This window comes from Artemia franciscana, chromosome 21 (assembly GCF_032884065.1).
Source record: "Artemia franciscana chromosome 21, ASM3288406v1, whole genome shotgun sequence".
NCBI classification, from domain to species: Eukaryota; Metazoa; Arthropoda; class Branchiopoda; order Anostraca; family Artemiidae; genus Artemia; species Artemia franciscana.
In genome coordinates, this window is record NC_088883.1 from 16373375 (window position 1) to 16387560 (window position 14186).

Genomic DNA, 14186 nt, shown 5'->3' on the forward strand with positions numbered 1-14186 from the left:
GAATCAGCATAATTTTTGGCCTTCCATATAGCCTAAGCCATCTTGACCCCCATCCTTTTACAACCTTGAATATAGACAAATATTGTTCGACCATTTTGTGATAAGAGTCTTGTTGTTATATTTTGTTTTAACTTCTTGTTTGTTTAAATACTCACATTTTTAAGATCAATTATTTAAAAGAGTTCTGATTTGTTCTCTTAAAAAATAAAAACAGGACGACAGGAATCAATGCAGCCAGATTCGTTTCCGGCTGAGGTTCCGTTGGCTCTGAAGCCTTAATGGAGTTGTCTTTTGTTTTCATGGCTGGAAACTTTAGCAGATCAATTTAAAAAAAGATTAATTCGCTCTGAGAATCAATAGAGCCACCTTTTTCTTCTAATATCTATTTCCCTGATAATATTTCCTTTGTCCCCCAAGTCAAAATCTAAAATATACTTATCCTCCCCTTTGATAATTCTGAAAAATTTATATTAAACTATCAATATTACAATATCCCTTTAAACCGTTAATTTATACCTTTAGCTCCCGAGTATTTATATACTTAGTTCCTGACACATTGCAGATATGCCGTTTTAACAAACTTGATGCACTTAGTGTCTTCTAATTTTGTTCAGTATCCATCAACATACCCTAAAAATTTCAATTTACTACCCTTAGCTCTTCCTGATATATTGCAAATACGCCCTTTTGACAGTCTGGATGCACATATTGATCTGATTTAGCTCCACAGTATTCTCCATTCTTTGAAGGTGTCAACTTGGTAACCTCAGCCTTTCATGAGGTATTACCGATACGCCTTTTTGAGAGCTTGGATACACGTCGTGCCTATTGGTTTGGTTCAAAATGCCTTGAAATTGTCAAATCAATGCCCATAGCTGCTTCTGAAATATTGCAGACACTTTTTGACTAAGTGGATGCATACGGTGTATTTTGATTTAGTTCAACATTCCCTGGAAGTTTGACCTTAATGCCCTTAGCCATTCCGGAGATATTGGCCATGCGCCCTTTCGATTACCTGAATGCATTCGTGAAAGTTTTAACTTAATACCCTTTGTCGTTCCTGAGATACTGCAGGAACGCCCTATTGACAATATTGATGCACATATTATCCTTTTACTTAGTTCAATGTTCTCTGAAATCTTATTGCCCGTTCCTAAGATGTTTCAAATATGCTCTTTTCATAACATGGATATAGATGGTGTGTGGCTTGGTTCAACATCCTCCTAAACATTTTTTGAAAAGTTTTAACTTCATACCTTTAGCCGTTTCTGAGATATTGCAGATACGCCCCTTCAGCATCTTGAATGTACACAGTGTCTTTGGTTTAGTTGTACTTGCCCTGAAAGTTTCAACTTAATAGGTGTAGCCGTTCCTGTAATATTTTGGACATTGGAAATATATATTGATGCACAAGATACACATATTATCTTTTAAAATAGTTAAACCTCTCCTTAAGCATATGCTGAAGTTTCAACGTAACACTCTTAGTCATTCCTGAAATATTGCTGGTACGCCCTTTTGACAAGCTGGATGCCCGTAGTGTCTTTCGACTTCGTTCAACATCCTCCTCAACATTCTATGGAAGTTTCATCCTAATACCTCTAGTATTTCCGGACACCCAGGATCAAACATGCCCTCTCCCTTCCCAGTTATAAAATTTATGCATAAACAGGGGGCAGCTTTCTTAATTTATAGACCTTGCCCAAGGGGCTGTGGGGCTTATGTCACCCCTGGTGGTGTGTTTATTTGAGCTTTTGATCACCGTGATTAAAATGGCTCTCAAAATTTTGATCCGATGTCTTTGGGGGTTCGAGGGGTGGGAGTAGACAAAAAGGCGTCGGTGGAGGATGGTCACCCTTCAATCGCTTTCAGCTCTTGGAGATCTCGCTAGAATTTTTAATTGAATAAGCCCTTTCCCAAGTTTCTACGACCACTCCTTCCACACGAAGTCGCCTTTTAAAAAAATAACTCATTTGAGTCATATCGCTCTTTATTTAAGCAGCGCTATTGCGTTGCCTATGAAAAATGACTATTTTCTTAAGCTTCGAATTCATATAGATTTTGTGAGTATTTGATGTTTCTCCTTTTCTTCTTTGAATGGTTTTGCTATTTTTTCCTTCATTTATTCGCCTAGTCGTCTTTATAAGTGGGTTACAAACCTGTCAGATAATTTTTTACCGAAGACGGTAATTCTTAGCATTTATTATCTTCACCTATTAAGTCAACACTTCAGTTGTCGATCTGTTGTTCTTCCTTTATCTTTTTTGATGGCTTCATTCTGTCCCTGAGACCATTTTGTGTGGTAGAGTTGTTCCTTGGCGATATTAAAACTTAAAACGAACAGAGATTATTCCGTATATGTAAGGGATTGCCCCCCCCCCTCAACGTTCCGTTCTCAATGCTAAAGTTTTCAATTGTTTTAAAAAGTAGAGTTATGAGAAAGAGTCAAACTTTAGCGAAAAGAGCGAGGCGCTGAGGAAGGGACAGCTCCTGAAATATTATCAGGCTCATAAACAAACATATATTTAAAATCAGCATAAAAAATATGGCAAATATTCTCAGGCTTGTAAACAAACTAACATATTTTAAAATCAGCATAAAAATCCGATTCTTTTAATGTATCTATTGGTATCAAAATCCGTTTTTTAGAATTTCGGTTACTATTGATCTGGGTCGCTCCTTACTTAGAGTTCGTTACCACGTATTGTTTGATATATAAATAAGTAAGTTTGGTATGTAAGTTTTCTTTAGTGTCAAAGATTTTTGTTTGAAAAACGACCGTCCTTTAGAAGTGAGAAAGGGGGGAGGGTAAATTCAGCCCTAGTACGTCCACTTCTTCTACATACGCCCTTGTCAGTATATTGGTGTCAAGTATTTCTGTATTTGGTCAGGTTCAACTCAAGATCGTTTGGTTCAGTCTCTAATTTTTATATTCTATTTAATGTATATCCATGCTAAATGAATATCTACTTTAAAGTCACAGTTTATACAATAGTGTTGACATTTTGTTGTCTTGTGCCGCCTTTTCACTTAGATCAGATCATCCCAAAAATTGGAGAGAAGGCCTATTAGATCGCAGATTCTGATATTTAGTACTCTGTCTATGTCACAAAAAGAATTAGTGTTCACAAATCCAACGACAGAGGACTGAAATGATCAAAAATAACTGAGATAGCAGGTTTAATATGAATGGTTCAAATCCTAACAGACACCCCTTCAGGGGTAACATGATGCATACAGCCCTGGAAACAAGGGATTTAAGTTATACGAATAGCTGAATTAATAACAGAGCCTTCACTTGTTGCACTTTGTAAGTCAAAATTATACGAAACTATGATTTCTATTGTTCGGAGACACAGGGAGGGAGGAGTTTCTGAAGCCAAAAAAAAAAACTGTACACGAAAATAAATCACACCCAAACAGAAAACATCGAACCTACTGAGAAAAATAAATTAAAAGCCACAGCATTTTTGTGTTTTATGATTAAAAGTGCGATGTGCAACTTGAGGAGGAAGAAATTAAATTACGAAAGCAAATTACAGGCTTCAGTGCCTGTTTTATGGCCATCTAAGTTCGTGTGATGAAAGTGAGAAATTCCAGCTCTATATATACCATTTACTATTAAAAATGAACTTGTATCTGTATAAAAATAATTAAAATCACGGATAATTAATTGTAAGCTATAAAAGATCTTGTTTAATTAGGCTACAAGTAAAATTCCACGAACTATACAGAAGGCTCTCAGTATACACAAATGGAAATTCAAGCTATAGGAAGCGTACTTAATAAGATTCTTTTAGCAATCCTAATAATCAGGTTTTATTCCTAGGGTTGATTAGAATAGAAGAAAATAGCTAAAACTAACATCGATGTTAAAACGAGTGAAATGAACTAATGATATAAGAAGTCAAACTTGGAGGACAAATGGTTTACAGTGAATAATGATTTTGACTCTTGAATCTGTAGTGTGGGGAGGAGGGGAGAAGACACGTGACTTTAAAGGGTTTACCTGCATGGCAGAAGTATCCTTAGATCAGTGGTTCCCGACAGATTTTGGGCCGTGCTCCACCTGGGTATTTGTAAAGTTCTGATGCGCCTCTTGTAATATTTAATTTTTTTATTCAAGTTTTATGTGAATGTACCCGACACTAGCAGGAGTTGCATCTATAAGCGAGAGAATAGCTAAAGTCCGTGTCAAATCAAACAGTTCGTGGTAACGAACTGTAGTAAGGAGCGACCCGGCTCAATAGTAACCAAAACTCTAAAAAATGGAATTTTGATACCAATACATCAAACGAATCGCATTTTAATACTGATTTTAAATATATAAGTTTCATCAAGTTTAGTCTTACCCATCAAAAGTTACGAGCCTGAGAAAATTTGCGTTATTTTAGAAAATAGGAGAAAACGCCCCCTAGAAGTCATAGAATCTTAACGAAAATCACACCATCAGATTCAGCGTATCAGAGAACCCTACTGTAGAAGTTTCAAGCTCCTATCTACAAAAATGTGGAATTTTGTATTTTTTGACAGAAGGCAGATCACGGATGCGTGTTTATTTGTTTTGTTTTTTTTTTTTTCCCAGGGTTGATCGTATCGACCCAGTTGTCCTAGAATGTTGCAAGAGGGCTCATTCTAACGGAAATGAAAAGTTCTAGTGCCCTTTTTAAGTGACCAAAAAAATTGGAGGGCACCTAGGCCCCCTCCCACGCTAATTATTTTACCAAAGTCAACGGATCAAAATTCTGAGATAGCCATTTTATTCAGCGTAGTCGAAAAACCTTATAACTATGTCTTTGGAGACGACTTACTCCCCCACAGTCCCCGTGGGAGGGGCAACAAGTTACAAACTTTGACCTGTGCTTACATATAGTAATGGTTATTGGGAAGTGTACAGGTGTTTTCAGGAGGATTTTTTTGGTTGGGGGGAGGGGTTGAGAAGAGGGGGATATGCTGGGGGAACTTTCCATCGATAATTTGTCATGGGGGAAGAAAATCTCCATGAAGGGAGCGCAGGATTTACTAGCATTATTTAAAAAAAAAAACAATGAAAAAATAAATATGAAAAAGTTCTTTCAGCTGGAAGTAAGGAACAGCATTAAAACTTAAAACAAACAGAAATTATTACCCATATGAGGGGCTCACCTCCTCCTAATACCTCGCTCTTTACGCTAAAGCATTTTTAGTAATTTCAACTATTTATTCTACGGCTTTTGTGATTCTGGGGTCATTCTTAATGAATTGGGACAAAATTTAAGCTTTAGTGTAAAGAGCGAGGATCTGACAAGGGGGCGAACCCCCTCATATATGTAATAAAAATATGAGAATACAAAAGTTCTTTACGTAAGCTAATTTATAAGTTACGTAAATCTTTTACTAATAAAAATATTCGTAAAAAATTAAAAGATCTAGTTGCCTTTTTAATTAACCAAAAAATCGGAGGGTAACTAGGCTCCCTCTCCCACTCTTTTTTTCTCAAAATTATTCGATCAAAATTATGAGAAAGCCATTTAGCCAAAAAAAAATTATGCAAATTTCGATTTAATTATTCCTCTGCGGAGAGCCAAAATCAAAACATGCATTGATTCAAAAACGTTCAGAAATTAAATAAAAAAAAAACAAGTTTTTTTAACTGAAAGTAAGGAGCGACATTAAAACTTAAAACGAACAGAAATTACTTCGTATATGAAAGAGGCTGCTTCCTCATCAACGCCCCGCTCTTTACGCTAAAGTTTTTTACTGTTTTAAAAAGAAGAATTGAGAAAAAGAGTCAAACTTTAGCGTAAAGAGCGGGGCGTTGATGAGGAAGCAGCCTCTTTCATATACGAAGTAATTTCTGTTCGTTTTAAGTTTTAATGTCGCTCCTTACTTTCAGTTAAAAAAAAAACTTGTTTTTTTTATTTAATATTATACCAGGATTCAAGCTTACGGAGAGCTACACCCTGTTTTCACTCTGTCATGGGAGTGCTAGGTAGCAGTATCAAATCGGGATTGTATCTTGGCAAGCATTTTTAGCTCTTTTTTTCCAATATATTCAATGGATTAAATTCAGGTGAATTCTTTTAAGTTCCCTCTTCCATGTAAGTTTCGTCCACCGAATGTTAGTCTTCAGATTATGCAGAACAGAAAAGAAAAATATATCCCACATGAACTAATAAGACCTGAATTCTTAAGAAAAAAGCTACAAATTTCAATAATTATTTACCTATTTACACTGATAGATCTCTAGTAGGGGTAAACCCACCGTAGAAGCAACAATTCTGGATATCTCCTTGACCAATCGAAAGCCTCACGCTGGATTCCTCAATTTTCATGGCTATAATGGCAGCAATAGTTGAATCACTGAAGGCTGTCAACAATATACCTCCCGACTTATGTAAGGTAGCCATCTTTTTGGATTCTCAAACTGATCTTTAACTTATGAAAACCATAACTTGAAATGCAAAGCACATTTGGAGGAGATAAAGGAGCTGCTTGATTTTTTATCCGAGATTAGCTTGGCAGTGTCTTTCCAGCATATTCCTAGCAATGTAGGCATCAACCATAATGTCGTCAGTCTTGCCGCAAAGACAACAAAGCCTGTCAACCAATAACTTGCTTGAAAGTAATAAATCACGCTTAGAGATGTGGTTCCTCCTGCTCTGGTTCCAACGTTCAAAGAGCCTGAATACGATCGAGCTTTTATCAAAATAAAAAGCTTAGCCATAATACTGGGTTGAGAAGAATACAGATTGAAGCAACATAGTGATCCGAATTGTGCATTTTGATCCAACTTGGCTGAAGAAACCTTGCAACGCCTTCTCTTGGAATGCATGACAAGTACCCCTGGAATTTATTACAGGAACGCCATAGCTCAAAAGTATAAACGTGATTGCGGATGCACCTTTACCAACTTCCACTGAAAAAAGCATTTCACAGATAGGCAAGTGATATTTAAAAAAAAAACTTAGATGTGCTCTGATGCTGATGACCTGTTCTGTGTGGGTTGATTGATGATTATATATTTTTTAATGTTGTTTTTTGTTCTTCACGGAAAACATAATTTATTCATTATGAGTATTGGTACCAGCCGGCCTGTAAGCCTTAAATTGTTGGGGACAGGACTACTTGCACTTCCCATGAGACAATCAAAATATTGTGTGTAGTATGAACTAGAAAACGTGAGCTTGGATGAAAAAAGGATTCGGTTTAAAATTCCGGGTGCTTTTTTAAGAAGAAGAAGACGTATATTCACCTGAAGCAAGCTTAAAAGGCCAAAAACTTTGTATCTTTTTTCGGGTTGTCCTCTAGCCATATTTCGTTCTAACGAAAAATATTGTCTGAATACAACACATTTTATACAATGTGTACCGCCGTTGCATAACTACCATGTACCTTTTTGCTATTTAAATGCATGTCAGTTTGATGTCATTCGCATGAAAAATGTTTTTTTTCAAAATTAAGGCTCTAAAGTATAGTCAGCGGAAGGTTGCACGTCCTGCCCATGACCCACCAAAATATTGCCATGCCCCATAAGTGGGGCCTGCGCCCCATGTTGGGAATCACGGTCTTACAGGAACAGTCAGGACACAACCTATTTTCATTCATGTAGCAGCATCAATTTGAGTACACTTTTTAGCTCCTGCATGAAAAGAAGAAGTGGATCCTCCACATTTTATTGAATTAGAAAATACTCTCCATTTGTATTCTGGAGTAACTAGTCTCTGTCTAACCATTTTGTATATGAAGAAGTTAACAGACTAATTACATTCTGGTAAATCACAAGATGCTAACAGGTGGAATGCGTGGAATGGACAAAGTAAGATCTTTCTTGATATTAATACGTATAGCCTACTCGTATTTGTAATAAATAGTTTAGCTTTACTGCTCAGAAACATCAATCGGTAATGTTTAAAGTTAATTATTTAGTTTTCATTAGAGTATAAATGAGACTGATTTCAAGGTAAACAAATTTCCCGATATAAATATATGTTTTTTATAATTTAACGGTCATTAGTTTTCATCAACGATTTTTTTTTTTTTCGTGCATAAAAAACTCGTTTCCTAAATATGTCTTTTATAAATATCAATTTGTAATATCACAGGCAGTGGGTTTCAAATTAAAAAAGTATGGGCCTTCCACATATTGTTCATGGCTACATCCTTCAGAAGCGGTAGTCATAGAAACTTGGAACGGGGCTGATTTGATTAGAAATTGGTTTAGAAAGTTCTGGTGCATTTTAAAGGCCAAAAATGACTTTAGGGCCAACTTGCCCCTGCCCTTTTCTCTTAACCCCATCCTTAACGCCCTTGACATCGGGTCAAAATTTTGAGACAGACAGTTTTTCAGAAAGCATAGAAATATCTAGTAAATATGCCTCTGGGATGGGCATTGCTACCAAAGCCCCCGGAGCAATTTCCCTTAATTTATTTAGATTATCCATTGTTCGCAGATAGATTTTGCCAGAAATGGCGCTCACGTTTGGTCTTTGTTGTCTAATTAGATAGGAGCTTCTAGTTGTGGTTCCACAGACCAGGATTTCCAGAGTTTGCTCAGGGTATACTATGAAAATGACAAAATTACTTGAGTATATCAAAAGCGGGGTGCGCCTAATCTTACAAATTATCCGATATATCCAGGAAATAGCTTGAATGGAATCGAGTTGAAACTGTCTGGGAATCTGTTTTTTTTTTTGGGGGGGGGGAGAGGGGTGAATTGTAATTAGAAATTCTAAATTAGCAGAAGGAGTTGAAACTTTCAGACACTGTTAGGGAAAGGAAGAGAAGAGTTCGGGGCAAGGCGACATCAAACTTTGTTTCATGGGGGGCTAAATAATTTCTGTCTCCGATCCATCGAAAAATTTTTTGGGCTATAAGCTCATTTGCTACTTATATAATCTGAATACAGTTAAGTAGTATGGTAAATCAAAATACTCCTTGTTTTGACACGTAACCAAAATGACAAATAATCAATAACCAGGGAACGGCTTGTGGTATCAAGTTAAGCTTCCAGGGAGTTGTGAGGGAAACAATAGTTTTGAAGATACAGTAGCGGTAAATCAAAAGATGCTATGTGCATCCAACTCACCATAATACCATATCTACATTATCCCAAGGGCAGCTCGGGTATGGATTGGAAACTATCAGGTAGCGTTGAACTAGGAAGGGGCGAGGGTCATTGGGGTTTCCTATCTTGTTTGAGAATCTCGTTATTTGCACATGTATCAGGAAAAATTATACCATTACAATTAAACTCAACGGGATTTAAAAGTTAGTGCACCTTGGTGCATCTTTTGGATTCTCGGTTGCATTTTGACCTCTTCAAGGGTGTGTTTGCGGGGGGGGGGTTGAGATCACTAAATGTTTGACATCAGGACTCGTGGCAGAAGAGATCGTCCGATCTACAGAAAATCCGGTGGAAGTAGATTCAAACTTCTTAGTTATGCCTGTCTGAATCAGAGCCCTATCCCGCCTCTGTTTTCTTTTTTTTTTTTTCATCGGAGCGCACAACATAAAAAGTGATCTAATATCAATCAAATATATGGGAAATAAGAGAAAGTATCCTAAATGGGTTTTTTGGTATATGCACGTAATCCAGTCTATGTGTGTGTGTGGGGGGGTCTAAATCTCATGTGATACTGACATCTGACAGAGAAGAGAATCAGTCCTCAGCCAAAGTTTGTGGGAAGCAACTGCCGGTGTCTTCATTATGTCTTCTCGGGATCTACATCTGATATGACCTTTGTGAGGAGATGTATGTTTATTTTTATCTTTAGAACATTCAGCAGAAGGGATTAAAATATCCCTTTTTATTACATTTCAGAACAATTTGGGGGATTGTTAAAGTTAATTTCAACGTCTTGTCGCCTAGGGTCCCAAGTGCAATAAAACCTCTCTTGGTAAGAGCTCCTAAATTCTAGTCATCAAGTTATCTACCGAAATAAGATGTTCAATTCTAACCCAACCCTTCTAAATTTTGTTTAGGGAGGAGGGTAGGCAAGGATACCTAAATTCTGTGTATGAAGATATCCAACAGAAGGGTTGGATCTTGACCAAACATTGCATGTAAGAAGCAACTGCTATTGTCCTATGTATGCCTTTCCACAGTCCAGGATAGATTTGGCCTCCCTGGGGGAAAAAAATGGTTAATCCTAATATACCATTGTTATGGGACACTAATGTGGGGCTGTCAGGTCACTATAAAACTCTATGCATAGTAGGAGCTAGCTGCCTTACTGTGTCTTTGGGGGGGCCTACTCCGATCATGTGAGGTTGGATCTATTTTTCTAGTTTTAGTAAGTGGAGGTATTGTTGTCTCTCGGGAGAGAAGAAGTCCCTAAATTATGTCCACCAGAATCAGTTGTCAGATCTCAACCAAATTGGTGGTGAATAATAGTTGACTAATTGTATTTGATTTGTCTTTGGGGATTCATATTTGATCCAACCTTTGAGGGATAGGTCTCCTTTGCTCTTCTTACCAAGAGACTTGCATTGAAGCGGGAGCTATTGTTGGCGTATGCTATTTTGGGTTCCAATCTGATCCTTCGTCTGTGGGTAATAGATGGTGGTGGGGGGGGGTGTTAATTCATTTAATCAGAAATTATACCAGAAAGTGTTATCGGGTAAAAGAAATTCTGGAAAGTGAGGGCTAATTTCTATATGGTGCTTATTTTATATCGTCTATATTTATATTATTTATATTAATTTATATTATTTATATTATTATATTAATTGTATTATTATATTATTTATATTAATTTCTATATGGTCTGAGAAGGATCTGACTTCTGTTTTGGGAAGCTATCTTTGCGGTCACGATATCTACTAGAAGAGGCTATTTAATTTTAAAAAATGGAATAATATGTTTCAAAAATAAAGTGGAAGGACTGAGAGTACCGGAATTCTGGTCAACAAAGTAATAACCAAAAGGGACTACAGGGCGGCACCTGCACTTAGTCAAAGTTGTGCTTTTCAGAGCCCAAGATTGATTCGACCTCTACAGGAAAGAGGAGAAGGAGGTAGTGTATTCTTTTTTTTCGTAAGCAAATCTATTGGAAAAGGAGGATGAATCGGATCCAAACTTTGCGGGAAGTAACAGCTAGGTAATTCGTTTTTCTCTTTAATAGTCACCACATCTGGTTCAACCTCAGTGGGAAGAGGGATTAAAGACCCTTAGATTTTATAATCCACTTGATTTCTTGTCAAGTTAGTAAAAGTCATTTATCGAAATCTGATCAAATAGTTCGTGGTAACGAACTGTAAGTAAGGAGCGACCCTGCTCAATAGTAAATGAAACTCTAAAAACTGAATTTTGACACCAATAGATACGTCAAAAGAATGAGATATTTATGCTGATCTTAAATATATAAGTGTCATCAAGTGTAGTTTTACCCATCCAAAGTTACGAGCCTTAGAAAATTTGCCTTATTTTCGAAAAAGGGGAAAATACCCCTTAAAAGCCATATAATCTTAATGAAAATCGCACTATTATGTTCAACGTATGAAAGAACCTTGCTGTAGAGGTTTCAACCTCCTATCTGCAAAAATGTGGAATTTTGTATTTTTCCCAGAAGAAAGATAACGGCTGCGTGTTTATTTTTTTTTTTTCAGGAATGATCGTATCGACCCAATGGATCTAGAATGTCATGAGAGGGCTCATTCTAACAGAAATTAAAATTTCTAGTGCTCTTTTTAAGTGACCAAAAAATTGGAGAGCAAATAGGCCCCTTCCCACGCTCATTTTTTCCCAAAGTCATCGGGTCAAAATTTTGAGAAAGCCATTTTGTTCAGCACTGTCGAAAAATCTAGTAACTATGTCTTTGAGGATGACTTAATCCCCCAAAGTCCCCGGGGGAAGGGCTAGAAGTTATGAACTTTGCCTATTGTTTGCATATAGTATGGGTTATTATGAAGTATCAATACGTTTTCAGGGGGGATTTTTTTCTTGGTAGGGGGGGGGGGGGGGCTGGGGACAGGTTTAGTTTGAAGGGTCCCTTTTCATTGAGGAATTTATCAAGGGGAAGAGAATTTTCATGAAGGGGTGCTGGATTTTCCAGCATTATTTGAAAAAAATAATGAGAAATTAAATGAAATGAACAATTTTTTCAGGTGAAAGTAAGGAGGAACATTAAAACTTAAAAATAACAGAAATTATTACGTATATGAGGGGGTTCATCCCCTTTTCAATACCCTCGCTCTTTAAGCTAAAGTATTTTTTAGTAATTTCAAAAGAGCTATTTATTTTAATTAAACAACCTTTGTGATTCAGGGTTCTACAAAGGTTGTAATTCAACCAATTCTTATAGAATTGGAACAAAATTCGAACTTTAGCGTAAAAATTAAGGTATTGACGAGGGGGAAAAACCCCGTCATATGCGTAATAAAAATATACGAATATAGAAGTTCATTGCGTAAGTTATTTCGTAAGTTACGCTTATTTATTACTAATGAAAAAGTTCGTAAATACAATTAAAAGTTCTAATGGGCTTTTTAAGTAACCAAAAATTAGAGGGCAAATAGACCCCTACCTTCCCTCTTTTTTCTATAAATCATCCGTTCAAAATTTTGAGAAAGCCGCTTAGCCAAAAAAAAAAGTAAAATTAGTATGTAAATTTTGTTTTAATTATTCATGCACGGTGAGCCAAAGTCAAAACCTGGATTAATTCAAAAATGTTCAAAAATTAAATAAAAAACAAGCGTTTTTACTGTAAGTAAGAAGCGGCATCAAAAGTTAAAACGAACAGAAATTATTTCATATATGAAACGGGCTGTCCCCTCCCCAACGCCCCGCTCTTTACGCTAAAGTTTGACTCTTTCTCACAACCCAACTTTTTAAAACAATAAAAAAATAGCGTAAAGAGCGGAGCGTTGAGGAGGGTCCCTCTCATTTACGGAATAATTTCTGTTTGTTTTAAGTTTTAATGTTGCTCCTTACTTTCAGTTAAAAAAAAACTTCTTTTTTTTTAACTATTTAAGAGCTAAGGCTGTGGTTACAGGAGACTGTCTGTACTCAATCAAGCTAAAGCAGTTTTCATCGAAACTCTGAACGAGAGCATGCCAATATCACTATGAATCAACTGTTTAATCTTTTATACAAAATAGATTAAATGATTGAGTTTCCTTAAAACTCAGGAATACTAATGTTAAGCTTAGTTTTTTAATTATTTCATTTAATTTAGGACCCATTCGTGTACTAGGGTCCTCACTTACATAAATCCTATCCTGACAAAATCTTTGAACCCCTATTTTGAAATTATATGCCACTTCTTATGTCAGGCATATCGAATAGTTGTTTCCGTTTTGTAATGAGATGTTATTAATTAGCCCAAACAAAGATAGTGGAAATGACGTAAGAAAACGCCTACCTTAAATTTAATTATTTCCAGTGATCCAGAGTTGTCCAGTGATTAAATATGTTTTGGAAATCTAGTATTGTTTTGCTGTTTTTCTTCTTTATTGGTAATGTTTTCCTCAGTCTCTAGGGGCACCATATGGGAGAGGGCCTGGATACCCTATAAAAATTCTCCAACATAAAGATACATATAAATTAGACATTTTCTTGACCATAAAGCCTTAATTTTTTTTTAAGTATAACTTTCTTCTGGGAAAGTACTAGCCTTCGCCCTCCTCTTCTGATTAAAAAACTGCAAAAGTGGCTTTGTTTATCTTTTGCATTTGAGTTATCAATTCAAAACAGTGTTTTATAAGCTTACATGATCTAATTGTATGAGACTAAGGTCCGACAAAATTTAGCCTATTTTGTATGTATTTTAAAAGTGACTTGTCACCCTGATCCAAACTTCTTTTACTTATTCCAAATACATTATCAGAGTTCAGCTTTAGCCTTAACTCTGCTCAGGTTTTCTTTTACCCGAGATTTATAAATGGTTTTGCCTAATATTCGGTTTTTTAAATCGCATTTTAGAACAGATAGCTTTAAAAGTAATTTTTGTTCTTAATATTCTTTTTTTTATTACTGTGAATTCCTGCCTACCTATATCGTTGGCTGTGCCGGTAACTGTGGCCAATCACAAATATTCAAACCTCAAGACGATCGAGTCACGTTATATAACGCGACTCGTCGTGATTCAGTATTTTGTTTTAGTCGGTAGGCTTTCAATCCTCACAAGAGAGTAAACGCATAGGGTTGCTAATTCCTAAAACTGCAGCTGTAGGAGGGTAAAAATTTATTTTTTATTTTTTAGTCA

At 36.2% G+C, this 14186-nt stretch overlaps 1 protein-coding gene across 1 annotated transcript in view; it reads left to right on the forward strand.

The window, feature by feature from the left end:
• The first annotated feature begins 7925 nt into the window (after positions 1-7925).
• Positions 7926-14186, forward strand: part of LOC136040697 (uncharacterized) — a 29291-nt gene continuing 23030 nt past the window's right edge. Inside the window, exons 1-2 of the mRNA XM_065724997.1 lie at positions 7926-7942; positions 10858-10997. Of these exons, the coding sequence (XP_065581069.1) occupies positions 7926-7942; positions 10858-10997 (157 nt within the window). The remainder of the gene's footprint in view (positions 7943-10857; positions 10998-14186) is intronic.